The sequence below is a fragment of the Thalassophryne amazonica genome, chromosome 1 (assembly GCF_902500255.1).
Source record: "Thalassophryne amazonica chromosome 1, fThaAma1.1, whole genome shotgun sequence".
Taxonomy (NCBI): Eukaryota; Metazoa; Chordata; class Actinopteri; order Batrachoidiformes; family Batrachoididae; genus Thalassophryne; species Thalassophryne amazonica.
This window is the reverse complement of record NC_047103.1, coordinates 94,564,418-94,581,177: the sequence shown is the minus strand read 5'-3', so window position 1 is coordinate 94,581,177 and position 16,760 is coordinate 94,564,418. Positions and strand designations below refer to the sequence as shown.

Genomic DNA, 16,760 nt, shown 5'->3' with positions numbered 1-16,760 from the left:
GGTCTCCGGGTGCCAGACTGTGGCTGCCCACGGCTCCTAGTCGTTGGATTGTGTCTAACTGCAATTAGAATGGGTTAAATGCAGTTATCATTTGTAAGTAAATCCTTGCGTTCCCTGAATACATGCTCACTTCGAACTGCATCATTTGCATTGCAGCCGTTGATAGTGCCATTTTCCTCATCACTTTGTGCATGCTTTTATATCCACCCATATAACTGTAAACACGTGGGTGTGTTAATTGTTCATAAGTGTGTCTCTGGTGTGCACATCACTCTGTTGACTTCATGTTTTCACACTATTAACCGTTCCCAGCATCACCAGCCATGATTTTTGCATGGTTTACCACACATTTCCACGGTCATTTCACTTTTGATACATGTGGACGTGAGCGTGGTGACGGGCGTACACCACGTTTTTGTGCGTACGCAGCCTTTGTACAGGAAGCCCCTGGTGCTTTCTGTCTTAGTGCATGGTTGTAAGACCTGGAGGCTAACTAGTGACTTCAGGTGACAATTGGATGGCTTTGGTATAGGCCTCTTCAAAATATCCTTGAGTATCACGGGAATGACTTTGTGTCAAATGAATGGTTTTGGACAGACTCAGATGAAGCATACTGCTTGCGGTCAGGGAATGACAGCTGCAATGTTTTGCTCATGCAGTTTGCTTCTCTGGATATGATCCACTCCGCACATGACACCCCAGCAACTGTAAAAGGCCAAAAGGAAGCCCACATTTCACCTGACTGTGGCAGATAGATGGGTACTTTCTGGATTTGTTGATGGACCAGTTGTCTGACCAGGTGGTTGCTATCCAGGGCCGAGGTCAGTTTTGTAATGTGGAGAATGTAGCAATGCACAGCACTAATACATGCTCCGGATCTGACCTTATGAAATGAGAATGACTAGTGATGTTTACTCATTATTACAAAGACAAACACAAATGCAGGCCTGTGAAGATTACAGGAGATAATTCAAAATGTTTCATTGCCTCGTATACATGTTTTAGTCTGCACAGTGTTTCACATCATTCATGCTGTGTGAGCACTTCTGTGTGTTGTACTACAACTACTGTGATAAATGTCTTTGATAAACACAAAACAAAGTGTGTGCTCAGTAATGATGTAATGAGGGTTCAGAGCATGGTGTCTTGTGTTTTAGGGTGTGGTGCCAACTTCACAGCTCGCAGTGGTCGAGTGGTTTCTCCAAACTACCCCGCCGACTATCCTGAATCATCCAGCTGCTACTACAACATAGATGCTGGAGCACAAACTGTCATTCTGCTCACCTTCAAGGTCTTCCAAATAGAAGGTAAGCAGCTTGACAGAGAGCCAATAGTTAAAAAAGGGAAAACTCTAGTTTTACCTGAAAACGTTTGCTGTAAACATGTAGAAAAATTGTGTGATTACAGGACTGGTGTAAGCTTTTTGAGTAGAATGCTGCTGATTTTGTACACACGGTACCATGTGCCATGTGATATATTTAAGTTATTTGTTTGTGTTTGTAGCTCACTCCTCCTGTCTGTATGACTGGCTGAAGATCTTCAGTGGTCTCGGCAGCAGTCGGCCTCTGGCCACACTGTGTGGCAGCAGCATCCCAGGACCATTCTCCACCTTTGGTCCCATGAAACTTCACTTCTATTCTGATGTTGTAGTCACAGACACCGGCTTCATGGCTGAGTACACTGCTATACGTAAGTAAGCATGAGCACTTGCCTGCTGAATTATGAAGAGCAAATTAATGTGTAGTCAAACATAAGTCAGCTGGAGAACCAGAAACAGAATAATCATTTTCACAAGATGTACTATTATCAGCAACCTTTGGTGGCTGTGTAACGACCACACTGAGGTCTCTTGAGCAGAGATGCCATTTCATGATGGCATCATGAAAAGTAAATTATCAATCAATCAATCAATCAATCAATTTTATTTATATAGCGCCAAATCACAACAAACAGTTGCCCCAAGGCGCTTTATATTGTAAGGCAAAGCCATATAATAATTACGTAAAAACCCCAACGGTCAAAACGACCCCCTGTGAGCAAGCACTTGGCGACAGTGGGAAGGAAAAACTCCCTTTTAACAGTAAGAAACCTCCAGCAGAACCAGGCTCACGGAGGGGCAGTCTTCTGCTGGGACTGGTTGGGGCTGAGGGAGAGAACCAGGAAAAAGACATGCTGTGGAGGGGAGCAGAGATCAATCACTAATGATTAAATGCAGAGTGGTGCATACAGAGCAAAAAGAGAAAGAAACACTCAGTGCATCATGGGAACCCCCAGCAGTCTACATCTATAGCAGCATAACTAAGGGATGGTTCAGGGTCACCTGATCCAGCCCTAACTATAAGCTTTAGCAAAAAGGAAAGTTTAAGCCTAATCTTAAAAGTAGAAGAGGGTGTCTGTCTCCCTGATCTGAATTGGGAGCTGGTTCCACAGGAGAGGAGCCTGAAAGCTGAAGGCTCTGCCTCCCATTCTACTCTTACAAACCCTAGGAACTACAAGTAAGCCTGCAGTCTGAGAGCGAAGCGCTCTATTGGGGTGATATGGTACTATGAGGTCCCTAAGATAAGATGGGACCTGATTATTCAAAACCTTATAAGTAAGAAGAAGAATTTTAAATTCTATTCTAGAATTAACAGGAAGCCAATGAAGAGAGGCCAATATGGGTGAGATATGCTCTCTCCTTCTAGTCCCCGTTAGTACACTAGCTGCAGCATTTTGAATTAACTGAAGGCTTTTCAGGGAACTTTTAGGACAACCTGATAATAATGAATTACAATAGTGCAGCCTAGAGGAAATAAATGCATGAATTAGTTTTTCAGCATCACTCTGAGACAAGAACTTTCTAATTTTAGAGATATTGCGTAAATGCAAAAAAGCAGTCCTACATATTTGTTTAATATGCGTATTGAATGACATATCCTGATCAAAAATGACTCCAAGATTTCTCACAGTATTACTAGAGTATTCTAATGCCATCCAGAGTAAGGATCTGGTTAGACACCATGTTTCTAAGATTTGTGGGGCCAAGTACAATAACTTCAGTTTTATCTGAGTTTAAAAGCAAGAAATTAGAGGTCATCCATGTCTTTATGTCTGTAAGACAATCCTGCAGTTTAGCTAATTGGTGTGTGTCCTCTGGCTTCATGGATAGATAAAGTTGGGTATCATCTGCGTAACAATGAAAATTTAAGCAATGCCGTCTAATAATACTGCCTAAGGGAAGCATGTATAAAGTGAATAAAATTGGTCCTAGCACAGAACCTTGTGGAACTCCATAATTAACCTTAGTCTGTGAAGAAGATTCCCCATTTACATGAACAAATTGTAATCTATTAGATAAATATGATTCAAACCACCGCAGCGCAGTGCCTTTAATACCTATGGCATGCTCTAATCTCTGTAATAAAATTTTATGGTCAACAGTATCAAAAGCAGCACTGAGGTCTAACAGAACAAGTACAGAGATGAGTCCACTGTCTGAGGCCATAAGAAGATCATTTGTAACCTTCACTAATGCTGTTTCTCTACTATGATGAATTCTAAAACCTGACTGAAACTCTTCAAATAGACCATTCCTCTGCAGATGATCAGTTAGCTGTTTTACAACTACCCTTTCAAGAATTTTTGAGAGAAAAGGAAGGTTGGAGATTGGCCTGTAATTAGCTAAGATAGCTGGGTCAAGTGATGGCTTTTTAAGTAATGGTTTAATTACTGCCACCTTAAAAGCCTGTGGTACATAGCCAACTAATAAAGATAGATTGATCATATTTAAGATCGAAGCATTAAATAATGGTAGGGCTTCCTTGAGCAGCCTGGTAGGAATGGGGTTTAATAGACATGTTGATGGTTTGGATGAAGTTACTAATGAAAATAACTCAGACAGAACAATCGGAGAGAAAGAGTCTAACCAAATACCGGCATCACTGAAAGCAGCCAAAGATAACGATACGTCTTTGGGATGGTTATGAGGAATTTTTTCTCTAATAGTTAAAATTTTATTAGCAAAGAAAATCATGAAGTCCTAGCTTTACGGAGGGCTTTTTTATAGAGCAACAGACTCTTTTTCCAGGCTAAGTGAAGATCTTCTAAATTAGTGAGACGCCATTTCCTCTCCAACTTACGGGTTATCTGCTTTAAGCTGCAAGTTTGTGAGTTATACCACGGAGTCAGGCACTTCTGATTTAAAGCTCTCTTTTTCAGAGGAGCTACAGCATCCAAAGTTGTCTTCATTGAGGATGTAAAACTATTGACGAGATACTCTGTCTCACTTACAGAGTTTAGGTAGCTACTCTGCACTGTGTTGGTATATGGCATTAGAGAACATAAAGAAGGAATCATATCCTTAAACCTAGTTACAGTGCTTTCTGAAAGACTTCTAGTGTAATGAAACTTATTCCCCACTGCTGGGTAGTCCATCAGAGTAAATGTAAATGTTATTAAGAAATGATCAGACAGAAGGGAGTTTTCAGGGAATACTGTTAAGTCTTCAATTTCCATACCATAAGTCAGAACAAGATCTAAGATATGATTAAAGTGGTGGGTGGACTCATTTACATTTTGAGCAAAGCCAATTGAGTCTAATAATAGATTAAATGCAGTGTTGAGGCTGTCATTCTCAGCATCTGTGTGGATGTTAAAATCGCCCACTATAATTATCTTATCTGAGCTAAGCACTAAGTCAGACAAAAGGTCTGAAAATTCACAGAGAAACTCACAGTAACGACCAGGTGGACGATAGATAATAACAAATAAAACTGGTTTTTGGGACTTCCAATTTGGATGGACAAGACTAAGAGTCAAGCTTTCAAATGAATTAAAGCTCTGTCTGGGTTTTTGATTAATTAATAAGCTGGAATGGAAGATTGCTGCTAATCCTCCGCCTCGGCCCGTGCTGCGAGCATTCTGGCAGTTAGTGTGACTCGGGGGTGTTGACTCATTTAAACTAACATATTCATCCTGCTGTAACCAGGTTTCTGTAAGGCAGATTAAATCAATATGTTGATCAATTATTATATCATTTACTAACAGGGACTTAGAAGAGAGAGACCTAATGTTAATAGACCACATTTAACTGTTTTAGTCTGTGGGGCAGTTGAAGGTGCTATATTATTTTTTCTTTTTGAATTTTTATGCTTAAATAGATTTTGCTGGTTATTGGTGGTCTGGGAGCAGGCACCGTCTCTACGGGGATGGGGTAATGAGGGGATGGCAGGGGAGAGAAGCTGCAGAGAGGTGTGTAAGACTACAACTCTGCTTCCTGGTCCCAACCCTGGATAGTCACGGTTTGGAGGATTTAAGAAAATTGGCCAGATTTCTAGAAATGAGAGCTGCTCCATCCAAAGTGGGATGGATGCTGTCTCTCCTAACAAGACCAGGTTTTCCCCAGAAGCTTTGCCAATTATCTATGAAGCCCACCTCATTTTTTGGACACCACTCAGACAGCCAGCAATTCAAGGAGAACATGCGGCTAAACATGTCACTCCCGGTCCGACTGGGGAGGGGCCCAGAGAAAACTACAGAGTCCGACATTGTTTTTGCAAAGTTACACACCGATACAATGTTAATTTTAGTGACCTCCGATTGGCGTAACCGGGTGTCATTACTGCCGACGTGAATTACAATCTTACCAAATTTACGCTTAGCCTTAGCCAGCAGTTTCAAATTTCCTTCAATGTCACCTGCTCTGGCCCCCGGAAGACAATTGACTATGGTTGCTGGTGTCGCTAACTTCACATTTCTCAAAACAGAGTCGCCAATAACCAGAGTTTGATCCTCGGCGGGTGTGTCATCGAGTGGGGAAAAACGGTTAGAAATGTGAACGGGTTGACGGTGTACATGGGGCTTCTGTTTAGAACTACGCTTCCTCCTCACAGTCACCCAGTCGGCCTGCTTTCCCGGCTGCTCGCGATCTGCCAGAGGGAAACTAACGGCGGCTAAGCTACCTTGGTCCGCACTGACTACAGGGGCCTGGCTAGCTGTAGAATTTTCCACGGTGCGGAGCCGAGTCTCCAATTTGCCCAGCCTGGCCTCCAAAGCTATGAATAAGCTACACTTAATGGGAGCTAGAGCCTTCAGCTTTCAGGCTCCTCTCCTGTGGAACCAGCTCCCAATTCAGATCAGGGAGACAGACACCCTCTCTACTTTTAAGATTAGGCTTAAAACTTTCCTTTTTGCTAAAGCTTATAGTTAGGGCTGGATCAGGTGACCCTGAACCATCCCTTAGTTATGCTGCTATAGACGTAGACTGCTGGGGGGTTCCCATGATGCACTGTTTCTTTCTCTTTTTTCTCTGTATGCACCACTCTGCATTTAATCATTAGTGATCGATCTCTGCTCCCCTCCACAGCATGTCTTTTTCCTGGTTCTCTCCCTCAGCCCCAACCAGTCCCAGCAGAAGACTGCCCCTCCCTGAGCCTGGTTCTGCTGGAGGTTTCTTCCTGTTAAAAGGGAGTTTTTCCTTCCCACTGTAGCCAAGTGCTTGCTCACAGGGGGTCGTTTTGACCGTTGGGGTTTTACATAATTATTGTATGGCCTTGCCTTACAATATAAAGCGCCTTGGGGCAACTGTTTGTTGTGATTTGGCGCTATATAAAAAAATTGATTGATTGATTGACTTATTACAAGTACCATTACTGCTAAAGGAGGCCGAGGAATAACTAAACATTTCACACCCAGAGCAGAAAAGTGCAGGAGAGACAGGAGAAGCCGCCATGCTAAACCGGCTAAGAGTTAGTAGCTGCGCTAAGCTAGCGGATGCCTAAAAACACACAAAGTGAATAATGTGTAAATAATTTAGAGAATAAATTAGTCTATTAGTTTGTGATACTGTCATGAAAAACACCACATTTTCGTGACAGGAGCACAAATTAATTTCATGATGGTATCACGAAATGCGGGGTGATGTTTGCGGGGGAGGTTGTGGGGGTTATGGTTTGGGTTAGGGGAAGGGAGAAGGTTAGGTTAAGATTAAGGGAAGTGGTAGGGTTATGAGTAGTAAAATAAAAAAAATTGCATCACGAAAATGTGACTCATTTTGTGACAGGAGCATGAGAAAAAATGTGTGAGACTGGTCTGAGAGAAACAGTACTGTTTGGTAAAATCTGTTTTTATTCAGCAGAGCAGTAGCTGTAACAGTCTGTACAAAGAGCAGAAGACGTCTGTACAATAATGTCGTCCGTGTGGGAATATACGAGGAGGACGAATGAGAGTTCAGCAAATAGGAAGACAGTCCGTCAGACAAAAGTGTCCCTGAGGGAAGCAGCAAACATGTCACCCAGACAAATGGGCAGAGGGCCGATACACAGCTATAAAACATACCATGCTGACGCAACAGTAAACCGCAGGTTAAACTCAGGAAACACATACTGTAGTGGTGGAGGAGGTCTGCAACACGGAATCAAACACAAGGAAACAACTCGAGAATGAAGGCATTAGAGTCAGACAGTCTGGTACTGGAGAGATGGACTGTGGACAGCTGTGGTGGGAAATAATCAACAAGGAAGTCAGAGTGCACGTGAAACTGGAAACCCAGGTTAGAGCAAGAACAACCACAGAAAATACACTTGAGGAATAACTAACACAGAGGAGAATTCCCTGAGAGGATGCAAGAATAAATTACAAGACAAATAAACAAGAGAGCATGAGGAGACGACCAGTAATAATTACAAAGGAGTTATCAAAGAACCCAAGAGGTAGACAAACAGGCACCAGGAAGTTGGAACATGAACCATGACATGATGTACAACTGAAATAACCTGACAAATGAATTTCAAGCTTTATATAAATTCCAGAGATAGAGGTGTTGTGTGCTGAGGCTGCATTCATACAAAATCCTTGCTGCAGGGTTTTTGGTTGTGAGCATGTTACACTGTTAAAACACTTTCAAAAAAAATAAATAAATAAAAATTATTATTTATTTGTCTGCTTTAGTAAATTTCAGTGCTGTAATGGTCTCATGGTCACTGAGCACATTCACCCAGTACCTCGCTTAACCATCTTTCTCACTTTCTTTTTCTTTCACAGCTAAATTAATATAACAATCTATCCACAGGGTTGTCTGGATGCGTCATGGTGTGATTGGAGTTTTAGAACATAACCAGTATGACACAATCACAACTGTAACCATTTGCTTCTCTGGTTTAATACACTTATGTTGTATGTACCGACAAATCAACCCAGTCTCACGGCAAGTCATGATTCAGCAGCACGAAATATACATTAATCACAAATGCATTCTAATTCATTCCGTGATGGCTGCACGAAATTAAAAGTGAAGCGGGGGGGGGGGGGGATTATGGTTAGGGTGGGGGGAAAGAGAATGATTAGGTTATGGTTAAGGTTAGGGTTGGGGGGCGAAGTAGGGTTAGTAATAGTGAGTTAAAAAAAAAACCCCTGTCATGAAAATTTGACTAATTTCGTCACGGGATCACAAAAAAATCCGTGAGACTGGGCTGGACAAATGCTCCTTATTGTCACCAGCCAACAACAACTAAATATGCAGCAGGTTTCAGGGAAGTCTGTGGGATGTTCATTCATTCAAACCTAACTTTAATGTTTTGTGTGTGCTCCACAAAATGATCAGTGCAAAATTAACAGGATGTCAGGCATATCAACATCATGTCACAGTGCAAGCAACCCATGTACTAACAACCCCACTCTCCCCTGCTTCATAACACTTTGGTCCAGATGTGAACAGAGTCCGTCTTCTTAATTTTCAAATGAATTACCTCAATAATTCTCAAGTTCAATGACTCTGGACATTTGTAAACTATAAGTTTTGAATAATTAATGTTATGGATAAGTAGATTACATTGTTTTAAACCCACAGTCAAAAGCAAAAATCATTCTGTGCACACTTGTTCACAGTTAAAACTTTTGAATAATTTATTATTGCTGATAAGTAGATTGTTATTTTCCAGTCATATTTTGACCCATCTTTATGCATCTTAGTGGCTAGTACTGTTGCCTCATAGCAAGAAGGTTGTGGGATAATTTCTCACCTGGGGCCAAATGTATAAAGACTTGTGTGAATTTCTTACTGAAACACGGTGTATGCTAAAACCCAGAAACTGGTGTAAGCCCAAAAATATCCAGATGTATCAATGTGTGCGTATGTATGGATGAAGCATGTTCCGTTTGTACATCCCACTGAATGAAGAACTGAACGCACATGCAGATGTACCAATATCCTCCCGCTCCACACCCCAATTTAAATATGCAATTTCATGTAAATAGGCCCTGGGATGTGAGATTCCCACTATCCAATCACTCCACATGAACACAGAAGAGAAATTATACTGAGTGTGAGCTACAGATGACTGTAAATGACGCAGAGACACGTAGGGATAGTCTATTTGGTACCCTGTCAAATGGAACAAACATGAATCGGAAACAAAGCAAGTGGAAGCATCTGTGTGAGGCCACAAATGTCATGGGTTCAGAGTAGCGCACACACACTGAAGTTGAAAAGGGGGGCTGTCGCTGACAGTGTGTGACATTCACAACTTTACAGACATGTGTATTGACAAATACTGAACACAGGGAGACAATCAGGAGCCTGTTAAGAATCTGTAGCTCTAGTTTCACAGTCAAGAAAAAAAACAAAAACATATTTGAATGCCTGCATGCCCAAATGTGCCTGCACTGGTTTTTGTTTGGAAGAATTACACAGATAAACTCACCAAGCAGCCACTAATTGTGCACCATGCCAACCTTTAACCTGTTTCACAGTCAAGTCCACAGGAGATTTTGTAATGAAAGACGTGCGGAGGAATTCACGCGTCAGGACGGAGCCGCAATGGCGCACAACAAAAAGCACGTCTGTGTTGGAAATCTCACAGGACAAGTTGTGACATGCCCAGCTGTTACACAATTTCTCGGATACTCACTCGACTGAAAAGCCACCGAAACCCATCTAAATCTTCCAAATGGTTTCCAACACGGACGTGCTTTTTGTTGTGCGCCATTGCGGCTCCGTCCTGACGCGTGAATTCCTCCGCACGTCTTTCATTACAAAATCTCCTGTAACAGAGGAATGTGCCGCAAAAGTGCTGATGTCCACCTCTTCCACAATTTCTCTGGTAGTCAGACGACGTCCGGGATCAACACAGCGTTCACTTTGGAAATGATCTGGTCGTTTCAGCCTGTCGATGGCCGCTCAGAGCGCGACGTGCCCTCCGCCACTGTGGGCCGTCTTTAATCTGGTTCTAATGCTCCTTAATTTGTGTGACGCCCAGAGTATCCTCACCGAAAGCCGTCTGAATCTTCTGAATGGTTTCCACCTGGCTGTCTCTCACAGTTTCTGGAAAAATTTGATTCAGCGCTGTTCCAATCGCTCAGCCATTTCCCTGACAATGAAAATCCGACGAGGGGGTGGACCAGTGCTCACTCAAAGCCTGCCCACAGGCGAATGACGCAACCGACAGGCGTGAAAAAACTCATGCATGTGCACGAAGGTTCAAGCTTGGCTGATGCAAGCGCACATGATTCAAATCCATATAGTTTTTTTAAAAAATAAAAAGGTCGGATAGTTTTCTAACAGACCTCATATATAAATTAAAAGAAAAAAGTTTTAAGTGTTCTTACCTTAGAAACAGGTGAATGCGTTTAACGGAGGTGGACGTGGAGAAGGGAGGGACGGAGGTTTGTGCACACTGTAAACACAAACTAAACTTAAACTGTAGATCCTTAAAAGGATCATAGAAGATGTAACTTACAGGTCTTTGGACCCGGAACAGATTTATCACATGATGCGTTACGTCAGAGCTTAACAACCGGATAGCTGTAGAAACGTACATTTCCACTGTCATTTCACTTTTGATATATCTGAACATTAGCATGGAGAAGGACATATGCCACATTTTTGTGCATACGCACGCGTTGTACATGAGGCCCCTGGTCTTTTCTGTGAGAAATTTGCATGTTGTCCCCATGTTTGTGTGGGTTCCGTCCTTGTGCTCTGGCTTCCTCCCATTTCCAAAGAGATACAGGTTGGGTGAATTGATGACTCTAAATTGGTTGTAAGTGTGAGTGAGTTTGTCTGTCTATATGTGGTGGCCCTGTGATATAGTGATGTCCTGTTCAGGCTGTGACTGCTGGGATAGGTTCCAGCCCCTGTGACCCTTGCTTGGATTAAGTGGGTATAGAAAAAAAAAATGACTGAATGTAAGGTATCATTGTGGCTCCTGTTATTCTCCAGAATCAGTCAGATACATTATTGTTTGTCAGTGAGATGATTGTGTGTCTTTATTTAGCATGAAGACACCATTGTAAAGCTGACACATTTCACTTTTTTTCACACTTTAGCTCCTCTCTCTGTTTATATTCTTAATCCTGAAATTAAGAAAAAAGATACAAAGTTCTGGCTCAAGGGATTCATATGGGACTGGTGGGTCAAAATATCTGGCTGTGTGGCTGACACACCTTCCTGTTTGTGCAGCGTGTGGTGGCTTCTTCAACAGCACAGCAGGTACAGTGAGCAGTCCAGGAGTGTCCATGACCAACTACCACCACAACATCAACTGTACCTACCACATCATGGTCCGACCCAACAGAGTGGCTGATCTCAAGTAAGAGTACACTCAAGTACAACACTGCACCAGACAGGAGAAAAAAACATGTCTTTGAGTTATAGCTTCACCATTTTGTAGCAATTTCTTTCAGTCTTCTGAAATATTATCGTTGCCCAGACTAAGAATATAAATGCCACTGATGGTAAAGACACAAATAACTGAGAGGGGCTGACTATATGGAAAGTACTTCTTTAAAAATAATGAATGTTTGAGTTCAATGGAACGAATATTTCATGAGGTGAAAGGTGGAATGTTCTATTCAACAAGGTGAATGGAACCAAATTAGCATGCTAAATGCAACACAACACAAAAGGGCCGAATAATCCATGTCACATGACATACAAAGCACCAATCAAATGACATGGATCCACTCAGCTGTTACTTCAAATAAAATAGTAAACAAACTGCATTTAAATAGTGCTTTTCCATCTGCATCAGAAGCTCAAAGTGCTTTACAATTATTCCTCACATTTTTACAGGCACTCACCAATGTCAGGGTGCTGCCATGCATTGCCAGTTATACAGCTTCATGATGAAGTGGTACAGAGAAGGATTATGTTTTATTAAAAAAAAAAGAAGACTTGAAAGTTCAGCTACAATCTGCCAGAAGACACCTCTGAGATGCAAGCCTAGATTTGATCTGTTTTGTTGAAAGAAAATTCTTCTCTGCTTTACTCCACTATGAAGCTATGAGTAGTGATGCAAAATTCAAAACCTGCACTATGTGTAATTTCTCCACTCGCAGCCACGTAAGCCTATAACTTGCTGAGGGTTGTCTGGGTGTCTTGTCTTTCCTCACTCGTGTCTTTGCACAGTCTCGTAGTTTTTGAGAAGTGTCTGCTCCACACAGATTTACCATAGAGCTTTCCAGCATTTTCCAGCTGTTTATTGATGAGATTCTTTGAGCATCCAAAATGGCAACCACGCCCCCTTGCTGGGACACGTCTCAGTGTGAGTGCAGACTCTAGTACTCAGAGTGCCATACTGTTTGTATTTCTACATAATTGATGTAAATAAAGACCAAGACATATTCAGTGTCTTGGAAATGTTGATGTATCCACCCACTGACTTGTCTGAAGAAGATTGGATGTAAAAGTGATGGTTTGTATGTCTTATACTAAAGCGGGTGTCGCCGACCGAATGACCGAACCCTAAAAATCTGTCCACCTTTTGCATCTGCGCATGCATCATTAGCCGCGGTTCACGGATTAAACCCTCGTTTCTGTTTAAAAGTGCACTCAAGTCATTATTTATCTCAGCGACAGATATCTAAAGCTTTTGTACAACAATCATTTCCACATAAATTCAGCATTATTTCATAATAAAAGACAAATGAAGCTATCAGAGCACCGCAGCTAAACGAGCTGCTAGCTGATACGTTCACTGGGTGTCGGTCATTTCATAGCTTCACGGAATTTTGCAGAGTTTCTGCTTAAAACGGCCTTGTTTCTGCTTCAAACTGATTTTAGAATGATTTAAGAGGTTTTACCTTTATCATCTGATGGTTAATAATCCCATTAATCCATTTGATTTCTTTGGGTGAAGAGACTCTTGCTCAAACGTGCTGCTGTGGTCCGAAATGACACATGCGCAGATGTAAAAGGCAGACTGATATTTAGGGGTGGACCGTTCAGTCTGCGACAGGGGCACCTACTCACACCATTTTAGCTTTTAGAATTTTATTTCTTTTCATACATGATGTAGAGGTTAGTTTTAACTGTGAGTTTAAAGGGCAGAATTTTAGAAATTTAAATATAACAAGCCATTTTTTTTTTTTTTTTTTTTTTTTTAATGTCCTAAAAAATTTCAAACATGTAAAAGCTCAAGGGGGCACTAACGTTTTCACAGCACTGTACATGGACATGTTGGACAACTTCACCAAACAAATCATTTCAGGACTTCATATTAGTAATCAATAGAAAACCTGATATTATTAAAAATATTTGGTGGTCTTCATTATCATAAAATGAAACAGTAATTGCTATCACCTAAGCCCTTATGGAGGCCCCATTAATCCTCGAGCAGACTCTTAGTTCAAGGATCTAATGTGTGAATGTGACGTAGTCCCGGATGACTGTCATTATTTATTGTTAATGTGACAAAGGACAAAAACCCGCTTATTCATTCTCGACTGTAAAATACCTGACAGTCTAGAAACAGCATTTTCAGGTGTTGAGCCATGTTATCATGGACATAATGTCTGACACCAATATCAAACATAATCCTATATTCTACTATCTTACCTCCAGACCTGGAGTGAAGTGGGAGGTGAGTTTTTCTTTTGTGCAGTTTAATTTTTTTAATTTTTTTAAATTTTGTGACTGCACACCTGGTGCACATCACACAGCAGGTGTGCAGTCACATGAGGGGCTGCGTGCATTTCAGCTGTATATTTTTATGTTTTAATTCACACTTTGTCTTATCTTCTGTGAGTATTTCTTCTTGGAGTGCATTTAATTTGGTAATTTGGACTTTTCTTATATGTGTCTATAGTTGCCCACTTTGCAGTACATATATTTTATAGTTTTTTTAAAAAGAATTTGAACTCGCTCACTGTCAGCTGCACCTCCAAAGCACAGATTACATTGAATGTTTTATAGAATATAAATGTACCATCAGCTTTTTCTTTGGCATAATCACAGACCCATATATGAGTAGTGGAGAGTACACTCCCAATGCTGCCTGGTTTACACGAATGTCGCTTCATGGAGCGTGACATGACACTTCCTAACTGGGCAAAATATTGATGAAGTGCCAGGATGTTAAATGTTTCATGTGTTATGTGGGCTGCTGAAGAGGAGGTACTGCTGGCCCACCACCACCAGAGGGCGCCCTGCTTGGAGTGCGGGCTCCAAGCACGAGAGGGCGCCAGACCCAGAGGAAGTGACAGCTGTCACTCATCGCACCAGCTGTCACTCATCTACACCAATACATAAGCCGGACTGCAACTCCACCTCCCCGCCGAGAAATCGACTACCAAGAGGTAATTTCTCTGCTGACACATACGTTGTGTAATAATCTGAACTTCTGTTGCAGCCGTTTTCCTGGTGGTTTTCTTATCTGCGGAATTGGTGTTTGGTGTGACAGCGAAGGCTTCGCCTCACACCCCAAACCAGATAAGTGGTTAATCAGGAGCTGCACGAGTGTGTGATTGGAGGTGGAGGTGCTCCCTCCTAACTGTGTACAGACTGTGGACTACTGAGTGTGTGGACTCACACTCATTCATCTTGTCTCTGCTTTCTGCCAGCAGTACCAGGGTCGACAGGCGAAGACAGAGGCCACCTGGGGACGCGGGACTTGGCGGCTCCGGTGTTCTTCAGACCGTTGGTGGTGGAAGCCGTGTGGGACGCGGCTTCTCTCTCGTCGGGGGTCTTCTATCTTCGAGCCTGCCCACACGTCACCTGGTGTTAATTGACTTTACAATTTTTGTGTGTTTAGTTGTGTGTTGTCACAACATTAAATTGTTACTTTTTGGCTTATTCATTGTCCGTTCTTTAGCGCCCCCTGTTGTGGGTCCGTGCTACGACACCTTCCCAACATCATGTGCATTTTCAATGCGGATACGTGAGTGAACACACTCGGAAAAAAGCTTGCAAAATACGTGTTAAAAATACCATTCTGACCTGGATATTGAGCCAGTAAAATTAATTTACATTAAATTATGTAAGGAAAGTATTAAGAGCCAATTTTTATAAGAGTCAGGCAGGCTGTGACAGTGACCAACTCAGATTTTGCTCAGACTTTGGTAACTGGATGCACCCTCCACCAAACGAAGATACACCAAAAATTTTGGACAAATTCCCGACAGTGACCTTGCCAGGGGTCATTAAAGTTCACACCCAGTATGGCCTAAAACTGGAATTTGGTGAACAGGGAAGTTTTAGACAGCTCTTACATGAAATGCATACAATCCCCCAAAGTATTTTTGTGATCTAAGTATTGTAGGAGGACAGTTCTTCAAAATAATCACTCATTTGGGTTGGGGGATTGAACGCATTGACTATCGGGGGTGCTTCAAGTTGGCGAATTTCCAGAAATACTCATATTTGTGAAGGCTATTACTCAATAAGCATTTGATCCCCCAGCATGATATTTATTGTATTAGAAGGGGCAATACTTACCCTCTTTAAAACAACAAAAAAATCAGTGGGGGATTGTACACGTTGGCTACCAGGCGGCGCCAAAGTGGTTAAATTGGTGTTTCTCATACAACTTTGGCGCCCTCTGGTGGCCAATGCGTTTAATGAATAATCATAAACTCTTTATTTCTGTTGAGACTAATCCTTCTTTTAGACAAATCAATTGGAAAATCTTTGGGGGACTTGCTGTTATATGCAGACGCAGGTTGAGAGCAGACCAACGTCTGACCGAACCCAGCGCTAAATAACCAGAAAGCGGTTACACAAACAAAACGATTTTATTTCCCCTCCAGTGCAATAATTAGTGTACAACATAAATATTTGGTTTGTCTGGCGGAGTGAAGGACGGCGCGCTCTCCAGCACCCAAAAGGATCGAAGCCTCTGTGCTTCTGGACTCAGATTCACCGCCAAACACCCCCCAGGTGGACACAACAAACTGACTCTGTGAAGGATGGAAAAGGTGAGGTAAGTCAACAGAGCTACAGCAAATATCCTTCAGAGGCACACACTATCAGCAACACATTCAGGTCTGAATTTAAGCTTTATGTAAATGAGCAGCTTCTCACAACAGGTGGAGGATCATCAGTCCGTACGCCACGGCAGTGAGAAGCAAACTGCACAATTCTCATCAATGTTCAAATATACTGCGTAACAGAATGCCAAATTACTATTAACGATCATTCAGACAATAATCACCTCTGATGTGTGCTGACAGCATGTGTCCCTCACCCGTCCTCCTTCACAGGCACGATGTGTCAAACCCTGGCGCGGTCCTCAGCATCTCACAAACGAACGTCACAAGGTCGAGTTCCCGCCAATTCTGCTTGAATCACTCATGGCTTAAATGCAGAACGCCATCTCATTATCTGCTTCAGCTGAAAGTCTTTAAGTTTGCACGTGAGCATCATCCACAGGTGCTGCGAGTCATTAGGCCTGCACGTGAACATCCTCCACATGTGCAGCTAATAATGCTGATGAGGGTGAAGGACTCTTCTGCCAGCACCTTCTCCACAGGCAAAAAACAGTTTGCATACCACCTGGAGAGCAAAGAAA

At 42.2% G+C, this 16,760-nt stretch overlaps 1 protein-coding gene across 1 annotated transcript in view; it reads left to right on the top strand.

Annotated features, from left to right (window-relative positions):
* The window catches only part of cubn (cubilin (intrinsic factor-cobalamin receptor)), a 362,295-nt gene that overhangs the window by 310,890 nt on the left and 34,645 nt on the right, over positions 1-16,760 (top strand). The window contains exons 56-58 of the mRNA XM_034169223.1: positions 1,158-1,307; positions 1,504-1,689; positions 11,435-11,564. Of these exons, the coding sequence (XP_034025114.1) occupies positions 1,158-1,307; positions 1,504-1,689; positions 11,435-11,564 (466 nt within the window). The remainder of the gene's footprint in view (positions 1-1,157; positions 1,308-1,503; positions 1,690-11,434; positions 11,565-16,760) is intronic.